The 15,799-nt window shown below is 56.7% G+C and overlaps 1 protein-coding gene across 1 annotated transcript in view; it reads left to right on the forward strand.

Moving 5' to 3' along the window:
• Mroh2a (maestro heat like repeat family member 2A) overlaps window positions 1–15,799 on the forward strand; it is a 59,629-nt gene that overhangs the window by 37,199 nt on the left and 6,631 nt on the right. The window contains 12 exon segments of the mRNA XM_026396006.2: window positions 959–1,081; window positions 1,952–2,031; window positions 3,478–3,586; window positions 4,120–4,215; window positions 7,468–7,572; window positions 8,547–8,670; window positions 9,156–9,274; window positions 9,990–10,056; window positions 10,059–10,141; window positions 12,547–12,701; window positions 15,165–15,324; window positions 15,407–15,600. Coding sequence (XP_026251791.2) covers window positions 959–1,081; window positions 1,952–2,031; window positions 3,478–3,586; window positions 4,120–4,215; window positions 7,468–7,572; window positions 8,547–8,670; window positions 9,156–9,274; window positions 9,990–10,056; window positions 10,059–10,141; window positions 12,547–12,701; window positions 15,165–15,324; window positions 15,407–15,600 — 1,415 coding nt within the window.

Genomic DNA, 15,799 nt, shown 5'->3' on the forward strand with positions numbered 1-15,799 from the left:
GGGTGCCTCCCTTGAGCCTCGCTGCTGCGTGCCCGGCATCACCTCCTGAGCAGTCCCTGGTGCTCAGCCTTTGGGGAGCTCCTTCCCCAGACTGGTACTCTTCCCAGTTCTTCAATGTCACATAGGAAAGGAAGGGGACATCCCTCAAGAGCTGTGTGGGGTGAACTCCACCTCTTCCCAGATTCTCCTGCTCCCTCTGCCCTCATCTCTGGTCCACCTGACACTTGGCCCAGGCCTTGCCTAAAAGACAGGAAGTGGGCTTGTCTTCAAGATGCAAAGGAACTGGGTGCTTTCCTGAAATAGGGAGGAGAAAACAGGGTAAAGCAAAAGTTACTTCATTTTTATTTTTTGAAAACCGGTAAAATGTACCCAACATTCAAATGACCATTGTAATCATGTTTAGGGAACGGCTCAATGACAGTAAGTACATCACATCATGGTGTCGCGTCACCCTTCTCTAGAATTCTTCATTTTGCAAAATGGAAACCCCGTCGCCATCAAACCCTGGCTCCCCACTTTTCCTCCCCCAACCCTGGCAATCACTGTCCTACCTTCCAGCTCTATAGTTCTACTACTCCAGGTTCCTCACGTAAGTGGAATCGTACAGTAATTATCCAGTTATTGTATGTCAATAATTTGTTCTACCTGCTTGGTGACACAGAGGGTCTCTGAAGCAGGCCACTGAGCTGCGTGGCTGCCCTCAGGCACAGATGTGGAGGCTTGGGGAGTGGCATCCTCTCTGGGGCCTGGGTGCTGTGTCCAGTGCAGCATCCCCCACCATGGGGCAGATGCCAAGTCCATGTGCTTCAAGGACAGACTGAGCCGACCCCTGCTCAGAGCATCCCTGACACTGAACCTTCTTCAGAGCAGAGGGGTCCAGGAGTGAGTCCTGAGGCTCGGGTTCTTTAGGAGCTCCCTCACAGACAGGATCCCCTTCCCCTCCTTCCTCTGGACATAGGACATCAGCCTCAAAATGGCCTTCATGAAGAGTGTTGTGCAGGTGACCAGGGCCATCAGAAGCATCAAGGACCAAGAGGACTTTCACTTTGCTCAGAAGCCCACGCTGACTCGCCTGGTGATGGTGAGCAGGGTGGGGCTGCCCAGTCCTGGGAGGTGGGGGCTGTGACTCTCCGTGACTGGTTTCTCCTGGGGGAGGCCCTCAGGGCCTGTGTGTGGGGGTAAAGGGGGCTTCAGAGCCCTCCCTGCCTCCCTCCGTCTTGAGCTGTCCAGCTGAGGAGTTCAGAGAACCAGCTTTGGACAGATGAAGGGTTTCATAGCCAGGAGAGTCTGAGAACCCGGGAGGGACCTCAGTTGACTGGGGCCCTGTGGTGTCCAGGGATGGTCATCAGAGGTCCGCTGTAGCCTTGGCGTTTCTCCTTGGGAGGGACTTAGGGGATGGTAATCTTCTAGAGGCAGGGCTTGGCTTAGGGTGACATTTGCACAGGAAGTGTCAACTGTCCAAAGGCTGATGGGGCCCGTGGGACACCCCATGCCCTTTGTCTCCAGACCTCCCCACCCCCGCCATCCTGCCAAGGCCTTGGGCCCCTGGAAAGCGCCCAAGCTGTGCTGGATGTCCTGGGGGAGTGAGGTACGGGTGGAACAGGAGACCTGGGAGATGAGCACACGGGGGTCGTTTCACACCAGCCTGGCCCAGCCTGTGGAACAGTGTGGAGTCCTGGATGAATAAAGGGATGTGGGCTCAGGCAGGGAAGTATGTGGCCAGGACACACGGCCTATCGGCCTAGGCCTTGCTCCTGGTACTCTTTCCTGCCTCCCGAGATGCCAAAGGCCAAGTGAACAAAGGAAAACCAGGACAGAGGTCTGGGGTGACAGGGAACTTTACAAAGGGCCAGGTCTTCCCTGAGCCGATGCTGTGGAGTGCAGCCTCTGTCCCATCAGCCACGGACCTCCTGGGGGGCAGGAAGGTCACCCCCTTCCTTGTGCTGCGCAGGCGATCCTCAAGATGGAGCCCACTGACCACCTGGCCTCTCCCGTGCGGACAATGGCAATGGACGCCCTCTCGCACCTGAGGTGAGCTGGGCCTTTGTCTGAGCCCTGAGTGGCACCTGGGCTTGGGGACAAACCCCAAGACACCCCTTGGTGACCCCTCAGCGTTTGCACCTCCTCCTCCCTGCCTGCCTCTGTGTTGGGGTCTGGGGCAGCTGCTCCCTGGGGCAAAGGGCATCTAGAAGACGGGGTCGGCTCCTTCCCTGATTCCCAGCAACATTTCAGGCTGGATGTGTCTCCTGGAATGGCAGGAGGGAGGACGGTTTGGGGGTGGATGAGGGGTTTTGAGCAATGCCAAGGAGCATCGAGGGATATGGGGGTGGACTCAGCTGACAAACCCAGCCCTGTTTTTGGCTCTGTTTCTACAGGTGATACCATAGCAAAGGTGTGCCCTCCCCAGAGGCCCACCTGTGGGAGGGGAGGGGAGGCGAGGGGGGCATTGTGGATTTGTGGTGGGGACACTTTCAGGGTACTTGACTTGCAGAGGACTGGTTGTTACTGGGCTCTCCGAGAAGCCACGTGTTGCTCTAGGAGGCAGCCACAGGCGGATTGTAAGACACTCCACTGACCCCAGCAGAGCACATGTTCAGTTACACGCTGGGTACTGGGCAGGACCGGGTCTTGGCCTCTCAGGGACTTCAGGCACGTAGGTCAGAGCTGACCGAGAGGGATATGTCTGTAGGGGAACCAAAAGACACAAGCAAGAGACTGAAGAGGAGGGCTGGGCAGAAAATGCAGTCAGCCTCTGTGCAGTAGGGGCCACCAGAGGGTGTGGAGCCGGAGTCAGCCCTTGACTTCTGCTCTGGGCTGGGGCAGAGGGGCTGAAGGAAGCCAGACGCCTTCAGGCAAGAGGAGCTGGAAGTTAAGGTGGGCTAGGGTCTGTCAGCCCCGGGGCACAACAGAACCAATGGGGAACTTTCCGTAGTGCCACGCCCTGGTCCCACCCCAGGCCCTTATGAAAGAATCCCTGAGCATGGAAGTGGCCTGTGGGGGTCCTTGGGAGCTCTCCAGGTAATGCTAATGGCAACCGTCTTGAGAAGCATTGGTGAGGGGATAGATGGTGTCTGAGCCCTGGTCCCCGGTCAGCTGGCTCTCCCCCTGCAGTGTTAGTGAAGACACAGGAAGCCGGTGCATCCCAGAGGCTTTGGTTCACTAGGCCTGCAGCCGCCGGCCAGAGTTTCTGTGGCTAACAAACACCAAGCTGCATTACACCTTGAAAATCTGGGGTTTGGACCTGATTTTCTCTGAGATTTGGGAGGAAGGAGATTCACAATTCAAAGCAGGCACTGAAAGTGGGAGAAGTGACTTGGGACCCCTGAATCTCTGCTTCGTTCAGAGATACAGCACTGGAGGCTGCTGGGCAGCAGACAGGGCCCCTGGGCAGGGATGGGATGTGCCTCTGGCTGGGCTGAGGGCAGCACAGGTTCCACTCCTCAGTGACTCTCCTCTTGTCAATGCCTCTTTCCACAGCAAACTGCGGCCTTTCTACTCTATAGAAGAAAGTAACGAGCTGATGGATATCAGTTTACATTCTGTCATTTCTCTCCAACCCCCTGGAGAGGACAACGAGTCTATTAGGGTAGGTACCCTCTTGGCCACCTCATTTTCTGGGTCAGAACCTGGGTGTTTACTTTGACATGGGCAGAGTCCACCTTCCTGGGCCACCTATAAGTGGTTAGAGGCAGCAAGGTGTAGAGGTATTATCTACTAGTAAATACCAGGTAATACTAGCTGCTGTAACAGATAAACCCCCAAACCTCAGTGGTGCAACCAGATAAAAGTTTCTCATCCAAGCAAAGCCCAGTTGTCAGTGAGGTAGAATGCGGCTCTGCTTCATGCAGTTGTCACGAATCCAGGCTGACAGGGGCCCCCACCATCTCCAAAGCATAGCTCCTAGGGTCCTAGGCTCTAGTTTTTTGTGAGATGGGTTCCTCTTACAAGATGGTCTTGCCCTTCACATGGGAAGATGAGAGTAAATAGCTCACTGTGGGCAGCTGTTCAGGGCTGGCCATCAGGCCCTCTCCCCTCTGCACTCTGGCATGGATTCCTGCAGAGCCCAGTGGCTGACTGTGTGTAGCCCTCACGGCTGCCCCTTCTGTCTCTTGGCCTTAGACTCTGTATGCCAACACGCTGAGGTCTCTGGAGCAGCTGATGGAGAGCCTCATGCAGAGGCAGCTGGACCCCCGGGGGCTGCAGGAGATGGTGCACGTGAGTGGCCTGGCCAAGGGTGGGGAGCAAGAGGTGGTCACTCTTCCAGGGAGTAGGCTCGAGGGCCAGACTGTGGGAAGCAGGGTGGTGCGTCAATACATTGTAGTGGTGACACCTCTGGTTATCGGTGAGTTATTGGTGACAAGTCCTGCTTCCCCACATGTTGAAGTCTGAACGTTAGAGACGCACCCGAGGCAAGCAGATAAAGCCTGTGTCACAGGGTTCTCCTGGGAGGGAGGAGGGGGCCATAGCTGGTATCCTGGGGTCCCCAGGGTGACGTGTTCGGCCCTTTTTATGTGTCCTAGGCTTCCTTTGCTCTCCTGATTTCCCCCCTTACCTTTCTCCTTCCTGCACGTGTGACTAGGCCCAGGAATGCTCTTAGGCCAGAAGGTGGGAAAGAGGTGGGCTGAAGGGGGAAGGGCAGGGTGGAGTAGACAAGGACACAGTAACAACCTTATTGCTCCCTGTAGGGGAGGGGCAGTTCCTGGGACAGGTCACCTTGGCAACAGGTTGGAGCAGGGGCAGGTTCTTGATAAGATCTCTCAGGGGACAGTCTCCAACTTCCCAGACTCACTCAAAATTCGCCTCTTAGATCCGACCTGACTCGATTTACTATCTACACTGACTGCCTTTCTAATTCTGGCTTCTGTGGTTTTGTTTTGATTACATTTCACGTCTGCTGAAAAACTGCAACAGTATAAAGTCACGTTTCCCCCAATCCATAATTCTTAACATTTCTCCACATTCTCCCCTCTGGCTCTTCCTCATCACACACACACACACACACACACACACACACACACACACACACACACGTTTTGAAGCACTGGAAGATAACTACTCATAACTACTCACCTCAAGATCAAGAATGATCTATCACCACAGGACCATGATCAGAATCAGGACACTGATTGTTGCTACATTGCTCTATTAAAATCAATGATCCATATTGAAATTTCACTAATTGCCCCCAATAGGGTCCTTGATAGCCACTCCCAAGACCAGTCCCTTGCATGCTTTTAGTCTGCTTTTAGTCACGTGTCTCTTTCTTCTCCTTTCATCTGGAACAGTTCCTCCCTTTGTCCTTGTCTTTTTAAGCTTGGCGTTTTTGAAAGGCACTGGATGGTTCTTTTTTTTTTAAATTGGGCTTTCTTGTTACTGATCCTTTAGAGGTCTAATATGTTCTGGGTATAGTATGCCAGTTACAGGATTTAAAAATATTTTCTTCTACTAATCTGTGGCTTTTCTTTTCCTAAATTCCCCAGTGTCTTGTGATGAAGAGACGTTTTAAATTTAGATGAAGTCTGTTTTTTGTTCTTTTATGGATCATGTTTTGGGTGTCAAGTCTAAGAAATCTTTTCCTAACCTCAGATCACAGTGATTCTCTCCTGTGTTTTCTTCTAGAAGTCTTATATTTTCAGGTTTTATAATTACATTCCTGATATATTTTACATTGATCTCTGATAGATTTTGAGTTAATGGGATACACTTTGAGGCACAGGTCAAAGTGTATTGAATTTTAGTGTCTTGGCATGTGGGTAGCCAGTTGTTACAGCATCATTTGTTGGAAGGACTGTCCTTTCCTCATGAATTAAGGTTATGCTTGAATTCGGGACCCCCAAAAGACCACCAGAGACCAAGATGGATGTAAGCAGCAAAGAGGCGTTTATTGCGAGCTAGGTGGGTCCTCAGCGCATAGACAGCAACTGGTGATGCTGAGAGGCCCCAGCCCAGGGCTTGCAGCAGTTTTATACATTCTTTGGGGAAGGCAGGGACCCCCCATACATCATAGCATCTCCTAGCAAATCATCACACACTGTGGGAAAATCAAATAACAGCTCTAAAACATGATTAGCACATTCACTGGCGGGAACAAGTTGGGTAGGGGTGATTGGTTAGTACAAGAGGGGGATTTGTTTAAGCCACGAGGGGAGTAATGCTGAACTACATGGTCTCCCAACATGTTATCAACCACCATAAACTACTGGGAGGGTCATCTGGCATCCCAGGTATTTCCCTGTCTCATGCTGATTAGTGGTTGCTAGGGGGTTGCTATGGGTCCCCACCTAGCCTGACTGAGTCAGGGACACCTGGCGCAGCAGATCTCTCCTGTTATTTGTAGATAAACAACTCAGCAGGGTGGGTGTGTGCCTAGGAGTGCTCTGTGGGTCTTTCCAAGGACAAGGGTCATGCCCCCTTCCTTGGACAGGCTTTGCTCTGGGGTAGAGGCTGGTTTTTCAACATCAGTTTCTCAGTTAAAGCCAATCAGGCCAAGCTGACTGGTAGCATTGTTTCCTATGTCTTTTATGACATTCTGCCTTCTGGTTCTCTCGGTCATTGAGAGAGAGGTGCTGACCTCTGACTGTCACTGTGGACTTGTTGGTCTCTCTCTCCAGTGCTGTGCATTTCTGCTCCGTGTACCCTTTAGCAGTGCTATTGGGTGTGGAAACACCGAGGACTGCTGTGACTTCTAGATGAACTGACCCTCTGTGGTGATTCGTGGCCCTCGTGTTCCATAGTGATTGTCAGTCAGCTTTCCATGGCGGTGACAAACCGCCTGGGAAAATCAGCGTAGGAGGAGGAAGTGTGCTTTTGGCTCCTGGTTTCTCAGCATTCAGCCCATGGTGGGCCGGCTCCCTTTCCCTGAGCCTGCGGCAGGGCAGAGCGTGATGCTCCCTGAGTGATGGCAGGAGTGCCTGGCTGAGGGGGTCTGCTCACCTCGTGGCCACGGGAAAGCAAAGAGGAAGGGAGGAAGGATCCAGGGAACCAACCAAGGACACCCCCAAGGACACCCCCCGTGACCTAGCTTCTTTCCACTAGGCCTCACCTCCGAAGGTTCTGCCATTTCCCAGGGGTGTTCCAGGCTGGAGGCTGCGTCCTTGGCACAGGGCCTTTGGGAAGCACGCGAGATGCAAGCCACAATAGCAATGTCCCCTGCTCTGACAGGAACTGTGGTGTTTGGATGGCCCCAGGCCCCTCTGGAGTGGGGTGGGCTGTGCTCCCGGCCCCTCGTGGCAGGCAGATGTTTGGAGCCGGGCTCAACACAGCAGCCCAACACCATCCCTGTGAATGAAAACCAGCACCTGGTTTTCCTCCGTAGTAAGCCTGTAAAGAATCCAGACGTGCCTGGAGCCCTGCAGAAGCACTGAAAGTCACACTCAGAGTGGGAGGTTTCAGGAGGGCCAAAGCTGGCCAGGACAGGGCTGCCCAGGATTTTAAAGCCCACTTCTGTGTTCTGGGCTCTACACATAGCTCCTGGAGAAGTGGATCTTGTCAGAGAAAGAATGGGAACGGGAGAAGGCCACCAACCTCCACCTCCATCTCATGCAGATCTACGTGCAAAGTGTCGGCGTCTGCGTGAGTCCAGGGTCCCCAGCCAGCGCAGCGCAGCCAGCCTGCCACTCTGACCTCATAGACCTCCTCTCTCTCTGGGAGCTTCTAAAGTCAAGTTCTGCCCTTGAAGAGCCCCTGGGAAGAGGCTGCCATGAGCAAGCCCCGGGCTCTGGGCGGGGAGTGGGGGGAGGACAGGCCAGCAGCTTGGCCTGGACCAGGTTAGTGAGCCTGAGGCTCAGCCATGGCGAGGCCCTCTTTAAAAACCAGAGAGGACACTCACGTTTGGAACATGAGTGGAAAACGAAGTCCACTTAGAATGAGGGAGTGGACTGCGACAGTCACAAGTGGCTTGACCAGCACCACACCCTGGGGATGGCTGAGGGTGGGAGGAGGGTGTCCCAGGGCTGAGGTGCAGGCACAACCTCAGGCCTGGGGGTCCTGTGGGTGAGACCCCGGGGCACCTGGATGGAGGTGGGAGCAGCTTGGCCAAGTGCGGCAGGAGCTACGGCCAATATTAAGGCCATGTGAGGCCAGGTACTGTCAGGACACGTGACCTGGGTTCCGTGATCTGTTCTCATAACGTCCCCCAAAGAGGAGGCGCCCTTGTTTGCTCCACTTTACAGACAGGGAACGTGAGGAGCTGAGAGGCCACGTCCCCTGCCCAGGCCACTCGGCTAGTGAGCGGGGAGGCCCATTTTACAGGAATGAGACGGGGGCCTTGATATGGAAACGGCCCAGTTCAGAGCAGTGAGCAGGGCAGAGCCGACTCAGCGCGAGTCCCGAGGCCGGACCCCGATCCTGGCTGACCTCCTGCAGCACCACACCGTGGCGCCGGGAGGCTGATGCCTGGGAGGAGGGGGATGGGGTAGCCTTCCTGTGCCCAGAGCAGGGTGCCCAGCACAGGGTTCACCCTCTCTAGCCGTCATCGTGCTGCCTCTGGGCAGCCCCAGGTGTGTGTGAGGACAGAGGTGTGAGCCCTGCTGTCCCCTGTCCCTCAGATTCCCCTGAAGCTGGGGCAGTTTGGCACACTGGTTGGACTCATTGCCCCAGGCACCTGTGATACCCACCAAAGAACACGTGTGGCCTCAACTAATATCCTGTCCAGCCTGCTAGATCTTCATGGTATGGGGAGAGCAGGCCATGGGGGCCGGCCTCTGCGGGCAAGGAGGCAGGCTGCAGGGGGAGGGTCGGCTGCAGGCCTGCCCTGGGGCAGTGTGACTGTCTATGGGGTGGGTGGGAGACAAACAGGGCTGCCAGAGGAGAGTTGGGGGGGAGAGCACCAAGAGGCCACAGAAGGTTCCAGAAGGAGAGACCCATGGGTTGATGCACTAAAGGCAGTGCTGGGCAAGGTCAGCTACGGATACCCAGGATGCAGTGGGACTGGCTGGAGCTGAGCACAGGGGGACGCAGGGGGGCTGAGCTGTGCTGGAGGAGGTGTGGGCAGAGGCCACACCCGGAAGAACAGCGAGAGCAGGTGCAAGAGGGATGGGATGTGCCCATGCTGGAGGGTGGCTCAGGCCTCTGCAGCCAGGGCAGGACGTTGCCGCTGAGTGGCCTCGGCCAGACCCCATCCTTGCCCACCAGGTCTGAAATTGTATTCCCAACAGCAAGCCAGACCTGCTCCTTATGGGATGCTGCCAAGGAGAAGGAGCTGGAGAAGTGCAAGGAGGACATCCAGGACACAGACGCCGACAAGGTCTTCGGTGCCTCCTCCAGGATTGCCAAGGTGATCACCGGCTGGTCCCCACCCCTGGCCACTTCTTGGGCTGGGCTTTCCTGGGCTGGCTGTGTCTCCCATGTTCTCTAGGGGTTGCTGTCTCCCCAGCCTTTTGTCCAAGGGATATATCTGCCCTGAAATGACCTGCGTAGGGCTCCTCACTGGGGCGCTGAGCAGAGATGGTGCCTAGCATTTCCTGGCCAAGTCCTCCCGGCACTTACAATGTGCTGCGCTGAGCATGGAGAGGGCCCCAGGAATGGTCCAGAGCAGTCCTGCGGGCTAATGTCACACTAATGAAAGGCAGTGCCCAGACAAGGCTACTGTCACCTGGATAGGCACCTTCCTTGCAAATAGGCCTTTCGTCGTGAGCTCCCCTTTGCCTGAGGGTGAAGCTGCTTCCTGGTGCAAAGGGGGCTTTGGGGGAGGCAGGATGAGCACAGGGCTCAGGACGCAGGCCAGGCAGGCTGCAGGGCAGCCTCCTCCTCCTGGAGTGGAGTGGGGGACAGGAGATTTGTGCAGGAGCATCCTGTGTGGGGTTCAGGGAGGGCGGGAGGCAGGCAGCGAGGACGGGGGAGAGGTTGGTTGTGGGAGCGCTTTGATGTGGGAGGTGCTGAGTTGCTGTCTGAGTACCTCCTCAGGACAGTGAGGGCCATGGCCATGCCCCCTGGGTGGAGTAGGAGGAGCCAGGGGAGCGGGCTGGAACTGGGTTGTGCTCTGATCCTAGGTGGTCTGCATGGAGTTTAACAGTGACGAGGTGGTCTCACTCATCCAGAAACTCTGTGAGAACATCGGGCCATGGACCTGCCGCATGACAAGGCTGCTGTCACCTGGATAGGCACCTTCCTCCAGATTCGGGCCAGGGAGCTGGAGGATAAGGTGGCACAGCTGCCCAGGGCCCTGGGTGGCGCTGGGGCTGACTCCCGAGACTGCCTCTCCCACAGCCCTGGGGGCCGAGGAGGAAGAGGAGGAGAAGGAGGAGAAGGAGGAAGAGGAGAGGAGGAGGAGAGGAGAAGAAGGAGAGGAAGAGAAGGAGGAGGAGAGGAAGAGAAGGAGGAGGAGAGGAGGAGAAGGAGGAGGAGAGGAGGAGAAGGAGGAGGAGGAAGAGGAGAGGAGGAGGAAGAGGAGAGGAGGAGGAGAGGAGAAGAAGGAGAGGAGGAGAAGGAGGAGGAGAGGAGGAGAAGGAGGAGGAGGAAGAGGAGAGGAGGAGGAAGAGGAGGAGAAGGAGGAGGAGAGGAGGAGAAGGAGGAGGAGGAAGAGGAGAGGAGGAGGAAGAGGAGAGGAGGAGGAAGAGGAGAGGAGGAGGAAGAGGAGGAGAAGGAGGAGGAGAGGAGGAGGAGAGGAGGAGGAGGAGAGGAGGAGGAGGAAGAGGAGAGGAGGAGGAGAGGAGAAGGAGGAGGAGAGGAGAGAAGGAGGAGGAGGAAGAGGAGAGGAGGAGGAAGAGGAGAAGAAGGAGAGGAGGAGAAGGAGGAGGAGAGGAGGAGAAGGAGGAGGAGAGGAGTAGGAGGAAGAGGAGAGGAGGAGAAGAGGAGAGGAGGAGGAAGAGGAGAGGAGGAAGAAGAGGAGAGGAGGAGGAAGAGGAGGAGAGGAGGAGGAGGAGGAGGAGGAGGAGGAGGAGGGGAGGAGGAGAGGAGGAGAAGGGGAGGAGGAGGAGGAGGGGAGGGGAGGAGGAGGGAGAGGAGGAGGAGGAGGGGAGGAGGAGGAGGAGGAGAGGAGGAGGGGAGGATGAGTAGGAGAGGAGGAGGAAGAGGAGAGGAGGAGGAGAGGAGGAGGAGGAGGGGAGGAGGAGGAGGGAGAAGGGAGGAGGAGGAGGGGAGGAGGAGGGGAGAGGAGGAGGAGGAGGAGGAGGAGGAGGGGAGGAGAAGGGGAGGGAGGAGGAGGAGGAGGGGAGGAGGAGGAGGAGGGGAGGAGGAGGAGGGGGAGGAGGAGGAGGAGGAGGAGAGGAGGAGGGGAGGATGAGTAGGAGAGGAGGAGGAGAGGAGAGGAGGAGGAGAGGAGGAGGAGGAGGAGGGGGGGAGGAGGAGGAGGAGAAGGGAGGAGGAGGAGGGGAGGAGGAGGGGAGGAGGAGGAGGAGGAGGAGGAGAGGAGGAGGGAGGATGAGGAGGAGAGGAGGAGGAGAGGAGGAGAGGAGAGGAGGAGGAAGGAGGAGGAGGAGGGAGGAGGAGGAGGAGGAGGGGAGGAGGAGAGGAGGAGGAGGAGAGAGGAGGAGGAGGAGGAGGAGGAGGAGGAGGGGGGGAGGAGGAGGAGGAGAAGGGGAGGAGGAGGAGGGGAGGAGGAGGGAGGAGGAGGAGGAGGAGGAGGGGGATGGAGGAGGAGAGGAGGAGGAGAGGGAGGAGAGGAGAGAGGAGAGGAGGAGGAAGAGGAGGAGGAGGGGAGGAGGGAGGAGGAGAGGAGGAGGAGGAGAGGAGGAGGAGGAGGAGGAGAGGAGGAGGGGAGGAGGAGGAGGGGAGGGAGGAGGGAGGAGGAGGAGGAGAGAGGAGGAGAGAAGGAAGAGGAGAGAGGAGAGGAGGAGGAAGAGGAGGAGGAGGGAGGAGGAGGAGGGGAGGATGAGGAGGAGAGGAGGGAGAGGAGGAGGAGGAGAGGAGGAGGGAGGAGGAGGGAGGGGAGGAAGAAGAGGAGGAGGAGGAGGAGAGGAGGAAGAGGAGGAGGAGGAGGAAGAGGAGGAGGAGGAGGGGGAGGGAGGAGGAGGAGGGGAGGAGGAAGAGGAGGGGAGGAGGAAGAGGAGAGGAGGAGGAGGAGGGGAGGAGGAGGAGGAGGAGAGGAGGAAGAGGAGGAGAGGAGGAGGAGGAAGGAGGAGGAGGAGGAGGAGGAGGAGGAGGAGGAGGAGGAGGAGGAGGAGGAGGAGGAGGGAGGAGGAGGAGGAGGAGGAGGAGGGAGGAGGAGAGGAGGAGGAGGAGGAGAGGAGGAGGAGGAGAGGAGGAGGAAGAGGAGGAGGAGGAGGGGAGGAGGAGAGGAGGAGGAGGAGAGGAGGAGGAGGAGGAAGAGGAGGAGGAGGAGGGGAGGAGGAGGAGGAGGGAGAGGAGGAGGAGGAGGAGGAGGGAGAGGAGGGGAGGAGGTGGAGGAGGAAAGGCAACATGTTGACAGCACCCAGAGGCCATGGGACATGCCCTCTCCTGGGGCTCACCCTCACCCTGAGTCCAAGGAAGAGATGAAAGCCTCTCTTTGGAGAGGTTCTGGTGTTGATGCTGGGGAGGGTCCTGCAGTCTTGCCCTGCCCACTGTTCTCCCTCAGGGAGAGGTGTCCCACAGGGCCTGATGCCCCAGTGATGCCTGCCCGCTCCCCAGGTGGCTGAGATCCTGGGCGCCATCCTGGTCCACCTGCCAGTGGTGGACCACCCGGAGGTGCGGCGCCTTCTCATTGAAGGCATCCTCTTGCTGGCTCACTACCACCAGGAGACTGTCCTCACGTCACTCTTGAGGCAGCCCCTGCCCATGGAGAGGTGGGTGCCCAAAGGAGGAGGACATGTCCCAGAAGCCTGGGCCCAGGGCGGGTCAAAGCCAATTACCTGCATCTCATTAAGGGGTCCCCAGCCTCCAGGGAACCACTGACCCAGAGGCCAGACTTCCAAAGCCTCATCACATCCGCTGGACTCTGGTACCTGTAGGTCCTCGTGTGTCCTGGCTGTCCTGTCTGGGTCAGGCCAGGAAGTCCAGTACTGTCCCCTGATGGCAGCCCGTTCCTTTCCTGTGGGGACAGAGCCTCAGGCAGATGAGCCACAGCCTGAGAAAGCCTCTGAAATGCTCCAGTCCCTGTTCCTTTTAAAATGTGGCCTCAGAGGGGAAGGGGTTTACCAGGAGCCACAGGGCAGCCCCCTCCTCCTGGGAGCCAGCTCCTCCACAATGTCCTGTGTGGGGCGGGGTCTCGCTGAAGGTGGGGAGTGTGTTTGGGACAGCACTGGAACTCACCAGGGGAGGCCAGAAAGAGGCCCAGAAAGAACTCATCTGGGGAGTCCCCCCGGAGCAGCTAGGCTGTGCTGCCCCAGTAAGATGAGGGGGATGGCACACTAAGAGACTGTAACCCAAACCCAGGCCTCAGGCCCACAGCCAGGGCTGACCTTCCACTCCTAAAGGAGCCCTGCAGGGTCAGGTGGGAGTGCAGCGTAGGTTTTGTGATTTAATTTAATGAGGGTTGGTGGCACTTGGAGCAGTGCTGGAAAGTAGGAGCCGCGGGCAGTGCACTCCTAGTAGTGTGTCCCTAGGTCCTACTGGCATTCCTGGTGGCTACTGGTGGTTGACCAACATCTGTATTGGTCAGCTATCACTGCATAATAAATGCCCCCAACTTAGTAGCTTTGAACACCCTGTCGTGAGCAGTGCTATCAATCAACTTAGTAGCTTTGAACACCCTGTCGTGAGCAGTGCTATCAATAGTTACTCAGAGACGGATTGTCTTTAAATGCAAGTGTATATCGACCACACCAATCATCAAATATAAACAATTAACGCAAAAAGTGCTGGCTGTGCAGGAGCACCCCGACCAGCCTTCAGTGCACACTGATTAAACACTATAAGCAGAGCACACAATCCCAGGGCAACCACGAGCCCCAAAACACCGCTGATGCCTTGCGACTTCTCTTAGCCAAGAGCAGACATTGTCCTGATCTGGTGGTGGGCTGGTCGTCAGGGAATGGTGAAGTCAGTCCAGGGACAGACAGCAAGGCGGCCAGTCTCGCCAATGTCCTTGGAGATAAAACTCTTCAATGTGGCAGGACCAGCAATTTAAATAGAGTTCCAAGTTGGTGGCATACGCTGGTGATTGGTTACACCCAGTGAAAGTCAATGTCCATTGGTTATGTCCAGTGAGGTGATGTAATTGCAGCTGGCATGTTCTTTGTGCATGTCCAGGGAGCTGGGTTCCCTGTCAGTTGTAGCCAGTCATTGCTAAGCATGCCTGTGGCTAGTGGCCCTCACAGCTCCTTATCAATTACAAGCAGATGTGACTAAGCAGCTCAATGGCTGCTGTTCCTTGTGGCCAGCAACTTAGTGAGTCCCAGCACGTTCCAGCATGTCTACTGCAGATGCTCCTTACAACCTCACAGTTTGTGAAGGTCGGGAGTGAGCACTTAGGTGGCAATTCACTCAGGGCCTCTGGAGACTGCAGTCAGGTGGAGCTCCTCCAGTTTCAGGTGACTGTGGTAGAACCCAGCTTCTTGCCATTATGGGACTGAGGGCCCTGTTTCCTGACCCCCAGGATCTCTTTATCCTCGGCCCTAGCGAGTGTCTTTTGGGCCCCTCCCCTCTACTCTTTCCACAACCCTAAACTCACCTCCCTGTGCTTGTGCGTGTGGTGTGGAGGGCTGGAATAGGCAGTTTACGCGTCTCTTTGTTCTGTTCAGCCTTGTTAGACTTTTGCTTTAGCCCTTTATGACCTACTGATTCCCACCTCTGTTCCTCTGTCCCTGGCGCATTCAGACACCATCCTGGGCAGTAGAGCCAGAGACTTGAACTTGAGGACAAGGAAGACATTTCCTCTTGTAGTTTGGCTGGTCACCTGACTTCTGAAAGCCTTAATCTCCTTTTCTGTAGCATAGGGAGAGAAAAATACCTTCCTCTAAGACTCATTGGGAGAATTAGCTGATAAAATAACATCAGCAAACTGCCTGACATGCTTTGGGTCCTTGGAAGTATTTCTGTCCTTACAGTCTTCAAACAGAACCAGTGGGACCCCAGGGGTTCCCAGGGGCCCATGGCTTCCCAGCAGGACTATGAGCCTGGGCAGAAAAAGGGGCCTGAGCATGCAGTCAGGGACCTGGGTTCTAATTACACAGACTAACACCTCCTCCCTGAGGTTCAGCTCCCAGAGTTCAGACAGTAGCTGGGGCCCTGCCAAGGGGTTGAAAGGGATTCTCCCTACCAGGGCACATGGCAGAAAACCCACTGACCTTGTGCCTGTCTTTGGCTAGCCACCTGACGGAGGTGTGGCTGACTGTGGCACAGAATGTGCCTTTTGCACGGACTATGCTCCACGGCTTGATGGGCCGCCTGCAGTCGCGGTTCACCCCCAGGGTAAACGCCACCTCCAAGGCTGACATCTGGCGCCTGGCCGCAGTGGACCCCCTGATGGTGAGTGGCAGGGGCAGGCCCTGGGTCTTCTCAGGGGTCTCAGGGGTCTCGTTCCCAACACCTCTGGCCCTTCTCTCCTCAGACCCTGTGCACCATCCATCTGCTCCTGGAGACGTTGGACAGGGAGGACAAGCTCCGGGACCTGCTCCCTGACCTCCTCTTCACCCTCCTGCTGCAGCTCAGCAGCAGCCACAGGCCCGAGGCCGCCTCACCTGTCCTGAAGACCTGGAGGCTGGTCCACACGGGGACCCTGCCCGAGGAGATAAACCTAGAGAGGTGCTTGAGGGCAGCTGGGCAGGTGGGTGGTCCATGGGGTCCAGGCAGCAGGCTTGGGCTGGACCTGGCCTCCAAGGCTGGACCTCCCTGAGAAGCTGTCTGGGTCCCTGAGTCACCTGCACCAGGGGGCGTAGGTCCCTCCTCCTGGTGGGGAAGTTTCTGGAGGCTGATTCTACCATCCCTTTTATGTATGTCCAGC

Source organism: Urocitellus parryii, chromosome 1, assembly GCF_045843805.1.
Source record: "Urocitellus parryii isolate mUroPar1 chromosome 1, mUroPar1.hap1, whole genome shotgun sequence".
Lineage (NCBI taxonomy): Eukaryota > Metazoa > Chordata > Mammalia > Rodentia > Sciuridae > Urocitellus > Urocitellus parryii.